Source organism: Prunus dulcis, chromosome 2, assembly GCF_902201215.1.
Source record: "Prunus dulcis chromosome 2, ALMONDv2, whole genome shotgun sequence".
In the NCBI taxonomy this organism is placed as follows: domain Eukaryota; kingdom Viridiplantae; phylum Streptophyta; class Magnoliopsida; order Rosales; family Rosaceae; genus Prunus; species Prunus dulcis.
The window spans coordinates 8,426,654-8,435,316 of record NC_047651.1 but is presented as its reverse complement, the minus strand read 5'-3'; the positions used below and the strand labels follow the sequence as shown (position 1 = coordinate 8,435,316).

At 39.1% G+C, this 8,663-nt stretch overlaps 2 protein-coding genes across 2 annotated transcripts; both read left to right on the top strand.

Moving 5' to 3' along the window:
• The first annotated feature begins 932 nt into the window (after positions 1-932).
• On the top strand, positions 933-4,666 carry LOC117620221 (dnaJ protein homolog). The gene is made up of 7 exons (XM_034350364.1): positions 933-1,143; positions 1,256-1,425; positions 2,014-2,179; positions 2,261-2,402; positions 2,492-2,768; positions 2,919-3,117; positions 4,134-4,666. The coding sequence occupies exons 2-7, from the start codon at positions 1,276-1,278 to the stop codon at positions 4,451-4,453; spliced, it is 1,254 nt and encodes a 417-aa protein (XP_034206255.1). The 5' UTR covers positions 933-1,143; positions 1,256-1,275; the 3' UTR covers positions 4,454-4,666.
• A 1,068-nt stretch (positions 4,667-5,734) lies between these two features.
• LOC117617052 (glycosyltransferase BC10) lies at positions 5,735-7,320 on the top strand. Its single transcript, XM_034346295.1, has one exon. The coding sequence runs from the start codon at positions 6,047-6,049 to the stop codon at positions 7,139-7,141; it is 1,095 nt and encodes a 364-aa protein (XP_034202186.1). The 5' UTR covers positions 5,735-6,046; the 3' UTR covers positions 7,142-7,320.
• The last annotated feature ends 1,343 nt before the right edge of the window (positions 7,321-8,663 follow it).

Below are 8,663 nucleotides of genomic sequence, written 5' to 3'. Positions count from 1 at the left end.
TTGTAATTTATAAGAAGTTAAAACTTTTTTGTTATGTTGTAAATGGGCTTTGGGTGTGTTTCTAAAGTCCATTTTATATAGGGTATTTTTATAATTTGGGCCCCCATATTGGGTATAATAGTGAATCTCCCTTTTTTATATCTTTGGAGTACTTGACACGCACGGTCCCTGTGTGTACGTCACGCTTCAAAGGTAAAAAAAAAAAAATTAATTTCATGCATTGACGCCAGCCTAGCATCATAGCTCGTGGTCAGGAGCTCAAGCTCATCTTTCCTTGGACCTTGCCTAGGTTGGTGGAGCCCATCTCTTGCCCTAGCGTGAATTGGGCACTGGAAATGGATTTTGAGGCCTAAGGGGCCTTTTGCTTAGGTTAGGTTGCTAGGAGCATTTTCAACCCATTTGTAGTGGCAAAGGGCAATGGCAAGGGTAAGTCATAGTGTCAGCCGTTGCAAAAGACTTGTTGTGCATCCACCCATTGTCATGGCAACCAAAGGGCAACGACTATTCACATAAGATATGAGGAGAAGAATTTGTATAAAATTTTGGCGTGGGAAGTGAAAAATTCTTAAAATTTTGGTTTTTTAGGATTTTTTTTTTTTTTTTTCATTGTTGCTCAAGCATGACCTTGGGCTCGTTTTGCCTTTGGGCTTGCTCGGGCTGTAGAAGCTCGCTGGAAACTACAAACTGGCTAAAGTCCCCTCTTGCCAAACTTCCCCCTTGCGCTAGAAGTACTCTTAGAGAGAAGGTTGCTCCCCTTAATATCCTAAGTATCTCTCAAAAAAAAAAAAAATATACGAAGTAAATATGAAATATTTCATAAAATAGAAGAAAAGAAAAGAAAAGAAGAAAAAAAACATTCTAGATCCTTCCTTTTTTATTTTCTCCTTTTTTGGGTCTGAATTCTAGATCCTTCCTCCCCCGCATCCACACGTACATGATAAATTGGGTCTCAATGTCAATACTAACCCTTAGCTACCACGCTCTCTACTAATCAATCCCAGCCGTCCATTCCCTTGCTTTAAAACTCAGATCTGACCAAAACTTGCTCTTCTCTTTCTCTCGCCGTTTCTCTTACTCTTCTCTGCTCCCTTCACACGACCTCTTCAATTAATCGGATCTTGCTATCCGTACAACCCAAGATCGGTTAGCTTTCTATCTTTCTTTCTCTGCATCAATTTTCGAGATCGATTTATTTTGAGTTTTTTGTTTTTTGAAATTTAATGGTGTTTTTTGTATTTTTTGAATTTATTAACAGATTAAGTTATTTAAGAGAGAATGTTTGGGAGAGCTCCAAAGAAAAGCGATAACACGAAGTACTATGAGATCCTTGGAGTGTCGAAGACCGCTTCGCAAGATGATCTAAAGAAGGCTTACAGAAAAGCCGCCATCAAAAACCATCCTGATAAGGGCGGTGATCCTGAAAAGGTTTTGACTTTGTTTTAGCTCTGTTATGTTTTGGCTGGTTACTGATTTATCAGTTTGTTGGTGTGAGTTTCTTGATGGAGTTGACGGGTATTTGCTTGGTCAAGCTACGCCAGATCTAGCATGTTTTTGAGCTTTGAGGTTGACAAATCTGTAGTCTAAAAATTTGAGCTTTGAATATAGTTGGTGGTGAATTTTGTTGTAAATTTATTGAAAATTGCTGTGTAATAAATCGTCTGAATACTAAGAAAAAAAATTACTGAATTGTTTTAAATAATTCTGACTGTGTCACTGTTGATAATTTCAGTATATTGCAAATAATTCTGAGGTAACAGGAATACCTTTATTTTTTCATGGTGAAACAATTGATGGATTGGGTTTTCTGAAGTTTTCCTTGCGGGTGCGTCTTTAGAGAGTTGGGCATATGTGCGTCTGTAAACAGTTGTTTATGTGGGTTTCTAGAGACTTAGGGCACCTGGTTGTATTCCAAAGCCGAGGAGGTGGCTGTGCTAGTATTTAATTGTCAGAAACATATAACTTTGATGGTAATTTCTTAATATATTGATTTCTCCATTTCTTTTCATAATTTAGTTTAAAGAGTTGGCCCAAGCATACGAGGTTCTGAGTGACCCAGAGAAACGAGAGATCTATGACCAATATGGCGAGGACGCGCTCAAAGAAGGAATGGGTGGCGGAGGTGGTGGTCACGACCCATTTGATATTTTCCAATCCTTCTTTGGTGGAAGCCCTTTTGGTGGTGAGTCCTTTTCTCTGTTTCGATTTCAGCTCTTTGTAATTGTATGAATTGGAACTCAGTATTTTGATCCTATGTACCCAGGTGGTGGAAGCAGCAGAGGCCGAAGGCAGAGAAGGGGAGAGGATGTGATCCATCCCCTCAAGGTTTCTTTGGAAGATCTCTACAATGGGACATCCAAGAAGCTTTCTCTCTCTCGCAACATAATCTGCTCCAAGTGCAGGGGGTTAGTATTTAATATCTAAAATTGTATGTTGTCAGCAATTTATTTTAGTAGTTTATGGTTCTGATATGGAGATTTTATATGACATGCAGTAAAGGGTCAAAGTCAGGTGCTTCTTTGAAATGTCCTGGGTGCCAAGGTTCTGGAATGAAAGTCTCTATTAGACACCTCGGCCCCTCCATGATCCAGCAAATGCAGCATCCTTGCAATGAGTGCAAGGGTACTGGGGAGACCATTAATGACAAGGATCGCTGCACACAATGTAAGGGTGAGAAGGTTGTCCAGGAAAAGAAAGTCTTGGAAGTCATTGTGGAGAAGGGTATGCAAAATGGTCAGAGGATCACATTCCCTGGCGAAGCTGATGAAGCGGTAGGTCTCCTTCCTTTCATTTGATTGTGTTGTTTGGAATTCTAAATTGTTTTTTTTAATCTTTTGAGGATTTGTTATTTGGTACTTCTATACTTCAGTTCTCTAGGGTATTGTTATTGATCCTTGCATGTTGTTTTTTCTCTTCTGCAGCCAGACACCATCACGGGGGATATTGTTTTTGTCCTACAACAAAAAGAGCACCCAAAATTTAAGCGAAAGGGTGATGACCTGTTCTTTGAGCATACCTTATCCCTTGTGGAAGCACTCTGTGGCTTCCACTTTGTATTGACACATTTAGATGGAAGACAGCTCCTCATCAAATCCCAACCTGGTGAAGTTGTTAAGCCAGGTGATCACATTACTGTACTCATTCTGAATAGTTGCCGTGCCTTGTACTTGTGCATCTGGTTTATTGCTGATATGAATGATTGGCAAACTCATTCTCCTCAGATTTCATCCATACTACCTTTCTTAGGGGAAGGTTGAAATAAATGGATGGGCCATATTGACCTGAACCAATGAAGGATGATTTGAATTGGCATTTTATGGGTTATTACGTAATACTATATCTGTTATATGTATATGTTCTTTAGTATATTTCAAAAGAAAAATTATCTGCTAAGCGAAAAAGAAGAGAAATGATACACTGGTTCTTGGAATTGGGTTCTAGAAGACCTGACAGATGACATACTGCTTGTGATTGTGGATTCATATAAAATAAATGTCTCGTATTGCTCTCTCTCCCTCTTCTTCAATGTCAGCTGGACTTAGGCGACTAGATTTAGCCTGCTTTCTGGTAAAAGAAACAATTGAGCTTAAATATTAGACTCATTAAAAAAATGGCGAGATTAAGAAAAATATTAGGCTTCTGATCAGGGCTGCTTTCTTAACCATGTCAAGATTAGGATTGTTATTTTGTGATCGGAAGAAAGAATAACTTGTGGGGGTGGTATCATGTGCTACAGACCAAAATGACAGTAGTTACGTGTTTGTAATTGTCTCTTTCCTAATTGCTTATAGCCAAGCTATCAGTTCTCTATTTCTTGAGCCCGGAATAATTAATTCAGTTCTCACAAGACTTTTATGTTACTTCTAGACCATTTATTCTTTCAAATCTTAGATTCTTGATGCTGTATGTCTTCTAACGAGGCGTATCAGTGAATAGTTTTCTTTGAGGTGTGTACTTGGTAATTTTCCCTGCAGTATTGACAATTATGAAATTCATGCTGTGCATTGGTTATTTATTTTCTTTATAGCTTGTAGTGCTGTGGTTTGAGAATTCTAGGTTTTCATGGTAATATTCGTTGCTTGAGAATTTTAGTGTTACCAATTTTATTTATTTATATTTATTTTGGTGTCTATCAGATCAATTCAAGGCTATAAATGATGAGGGTATGCCAATGTACCAGAGACCATTCATGAAAGGTAAATTGTATATTCATTTCACAGTGGAGTTCCCCGACTCACTAAACCCAGAACAGTGCAAGGGCCTGGAGGCTGTGCTACCTCCCAGGTCTTCTGCACAGCTTACCGACATGGAGCTGGATGAGTGCGAGGAGACTACGCTGCATGATGTGAACATAGAGGAGGAAATGCGTCGAAAGCAAGCACAGGCCCAAGAGGCTTATGATGAGGATGACGATATGCATGGTGGTGCCCAGAGGGTTCAATGCGCGCAGCAATGATTAGATAGGATTATGAGATTATTTGAGAAAATAAAAGTTCTCAACATTGTGGTCTGTTGTAGTTTATTAGTGTTTATTTCTGGTTTGGTTTGTGAATCCGTGACTTTCGGGGATTTGGAAGTTAAGCAATAGCTATATTAAGGACATGCTTATTATACGTAATGTGGATGGTTACTTATATATATACATAATTATAATTGTTGTTTGTTCCTATTGCTGGTAAGAAATTTTTATCTGTGTATTTTTTGTTGGTCTGAAAATTGCTTTTCTACACAAGTGAGTATACAACTCCCACCTGCCACTCCCAATGTCGCCACTAATCCCACGCACCACCTCTCTTCGACTCAAACTGAACATTCCAGTATTCTGCGTATTGACGAAGTCTTCTTCCCACCAAATTGAGATCACTCCCACAAGAAGATTGTTTTACAATTTTTATTTGAGTGTTCTCTTTTATTGTCAGAATTTATTATATAAAATATGGAATAGTCTTTTAGAATTTCGGTTTTAGTTTTAAGCGATTGGCCAAATTTCAACTGCAAGAATTAAATTTAAGCTAAAAAATAAAGCAATCAATCGCCTCAGTAAATGAAATTAAAGATAAAGAAAGTTGAGTGGGCTTGATTTGAAAAAAGAGACAACTGCACACGCATGGCCGGACTAAGGCATGATATGTATGGGTCGGTTTAAGAAATGACTTGAAAGTCGATGGTAAATGAAAAAATTCATTCAATAAATTGACAACCAAAGACTAATCACTAAAATAACCTAAATAAAACCAGTTATACCATATTATTATACACTCCCTTGGTGAAAAACTTTCCATAAGCGGTGGATGCACATGTGGTGCCTTAATTAATTCCATTCTTCTTTATAGTCATAACCAACAAGGTCTTTTCGGGCTTCAATCTCGCTAAAGGAAGTACTAAATGTAGGGCAAAATTTAAGGATAAATACTCTTAACAACTTGAGCTACAAACGCCATACAGTTTTGTGCTTCTTCGGCTAGTTTAAAACCGAATAGTAGACACAAGGGTTGGAAATTTTTGTAACAAATGGAAAAAAAGAGAAGGTAAAATCACCCCAAACTCCTTTTTGTAGTGCAAGGTATCACTCATGAATTATGGTTCCACTACCACTCGATTGAAGCACCAAACAGCCCCCACCCCCAGAACCTACCAACCGTCCAATCCCCCACCATAATTAAATAAAAAAGAAAAACCTTAATTTCTTTCTTTGACTACAAAACCCTATTCTCTCATCTCACTCCACTTTTTTTCCTTTGGTCACTTTAACAAAAGCAAAAGTAAGAAGCATATACTCAAATCCATCCATCCATCCATCTATCCATCCCTTTCACTCTCTTCCAATCCTCAACCCTTTCTTTTCAGCACACTTTCCAAAAAGATGTCCTCCCTCTCCCCCACCACCACCTCCACCACCACCACCACCACCAACTTCAATAATTACTAAGACATTATCGTCGACTTAAGCCCTAAATATTTCCCTTTCTTATCTTTTTCTGCACAATTTCAATCCCCCCAATTTCATAAATCTAGGTTTTAATACTTTCATCCAAAACCAAAACCCAAAATGTTCTCCTCTCCTTTAATCCCAGCCTTGTCTATACTCATATTTCTCCCTTTCCTCTTTCTCATCGCCCCAAGAATCCTCCTCCTCACAGACCTTCAAATCTCACTGTCTCCAGATGAGCTTGACGACGTCGCTTTGTTCCACAAAGCTATACTTGCTTCTTCCTCTCATCATCATCGTACATCTTCTTCCTCTATCTCTCACTTGGGCACCACCACAAACCCTAAACCCAAAATCGCCTTCCTTTTCCTCACAAACTCAGACCTTTCTTTTGCCCCTTTATGGGAAAAGTTCTTCCATGGCCACCAACACCTTTTCAACATCTACATCCATGCCGATCCAGCGGTCCAGATCACTCCTCCCGGCGGCGTATTCGAAGGCCGCTTCGTCCCGGCAAAGAAGACCGAGCGGGCCTCCCCCACGCTCATCTCTGCGGCGCGTAGGCTCCTCGCCAACGCCATCCTGGACGATCCATTAAACCTATACTTTGCCTTAGTGTCCCAACACTGTATCCCACTGCACTCTTTTCCCTTTGTCTACAAAACCCTCTTTGGCAGTGAACTCGCCGCTTTAAGAGATTTTGCCACCCAATCAAATCACCAAAGTTTCATCGAAATCCTCTCCGATGATCCCAACCTCCCTGAGCGCTACGTGTCTCGGGGAGACAATGTGATGCTCCCGGAAGTGCCTTTCGAGCAATTCAGGGTTGGATCTCAGTTTTATATCTTGACCAAGCGGCACTCGCTGCTCGTGATCCAAGACAAGAGACTTTGGAGGAAATTTAAGCTGCCTTGCTTGAACGTCTACTCTTGCTACCCTGAGGAGCATTACTTCCCAACACTTTTGTCCATGGAGGACCCCAAAGGTTGTAGCCACTACACACTTACAAGAGTGAATTGGACTGACAGTACGGATGGGCATCCCTACACATATGAGGCTCCTGAAATTTCTGCACAGCTCGTGCATACCTTGAGGAAGTCCAATTCGAGCTATTCCTACTTGTTTGCGAGGAAATTCTCTCCCGATTGCTTGAGGCCCTTGATGAAATTAGCAAGTCGTGTCATATTTCGAGATTCCAATTGTGTTAATAATTAACGCAGGTGATTAACAGCTCAGGTAAATGTCCTAACCTTTTAGAAATTCGATTGGGAGAAGTGTTTATAGCAAACTTTTGTAATGGCAAGTAGGGGATAATCCTTTTAGTCACTCATGTTTCAATGACCAAATTGCGTGTTACTGATCAAATTATAAGATTTTTAGTGATTGCGGACGAAGTCTAACCAAGTCTAACCAATGAAAAATAATCTTTACTTGTAGATAAGAGTTTAAACCCTCGTGGCATCTTAATTGTGTGTGTTAAAAATTCTCATTCCCTTTTAAAAAAAAAAAATTTTGATTTTTAGTGATTAAACTCGTGCTGACTAATACCATTTTTGTGGTTTAGTGACCACTATTTGGGGATGACCACGGAATAGAATTTGTCACCAGCTTCTAGGGACACCAGTATCTGGACATAGTTGCGTTGTGTGACCAAAATTGTTTCTTTCTATGACGAATATGCTGATATTTAATAGATGTTTCTCGTAGTCTCCATTTGTTTTTTTTCTTACAGTTTGCAAGTTTGTATAATTAGGGGTGAAATGTAAACTCCATTGTGTTTTTTGTTTTTTTTTCTTCCCCTTTTTCTTGTAGCGTCCTACATGTAGATACTGTACAGAAATGGTCACCATCGCTATTAGAGCACTTTCATCCTTATCCTATAAAAGGGGCCTAGGCTCCAAAAACAATTCCCACAAAAAAAAAATTGCCATGGCAAGATGTGGGCCTACAAAATTGGCAAGACTTACCTAGACTACTGCCTGGGCAAACTAACATCATGTTGACATTAGCAGTCAATTTAAATACCAAAAAATTAGGGGTGAAATGTAAACTCCAATTTGTTTTTCAGTTTATATAATTAAGGGTGAAATGTAAGCTCCATTTAGTTTTTTTTCTTTTTCTTTTTCTTTTAGTGTGCTACAGTTAGATACTGTATGGAAATGGTCACCACCGCCATTAGAGCACTTCCACCCCTCCCCTATAAAAGGGACTAGGCCCTATGCTCCAAAAACAATTCCCACAAAAAAAAAAGTTGACATGACAAGATGTGGGCCTACGAAATTGATCCAAAAACAATTCCCACAAAAAAAAAAGTTGACATGACAAGATGTGGGCCTACGAAATTGGGCAAGCTCAAAAGCAAGACTTGCCCAGGCATGAAATTAAATTGGGCTGAGGCTCTAGGGTCAGTTGTTTAACACCTTGTTTCTCTTGGCATGAAATTAGTGTCTTTTTTCTCTACATTTTTTAAAAAAAAGATGTGGTATTTAGTATTTCTGCTTGCGTTTTTGTTTGATTCCCTTTGGAAATTGACTTCTCAGTTGGAATATATGATGTTGCTCCATGGATTAAGGTAATAACTAGAGGTGGGCAAACAACCGGCTTAGCCAAATGGTTTAGTTCGATTATTACACTAAAAAAGTGAAATGTTGGACCGAATTGAACCAAACCGTAATTGATTTGATTCGGTTTAGTTTGATTTATATTAGAGTTGTCTCTAAACTGAATCAAACTGACT

Coding starts and splice junctions, on each gene's coding strand:
- LOC117620221 (XM_034350364.1), top strand. CDS start 1,276: ATGTTTGGGAGAGCTCCAAAGAAAAGCGATAACACGAAGTACTATGAG. Junction 2,180..2,260: donor TGGTGGAAGCCCTTTTGGTG/GTGAGTCCTTTT, acceptor CTATGTACCCAG/GTGGTGGAAGCAGCAGAGGC. Junction 3,118..4,133: donor TGGTGAAGTTGTTAAGCCAG/GTGATCACATTA, acceptor GGTGTCTATCAG/ATCAATTCAAGGCTATAAAT.
- LOC117617052 (XM_034346295.1), top strand. CDS start 6,047: ATGTTCTCCTCTCCTTTAATCCCAGCCTTGTCTATACTCATATTTCTC.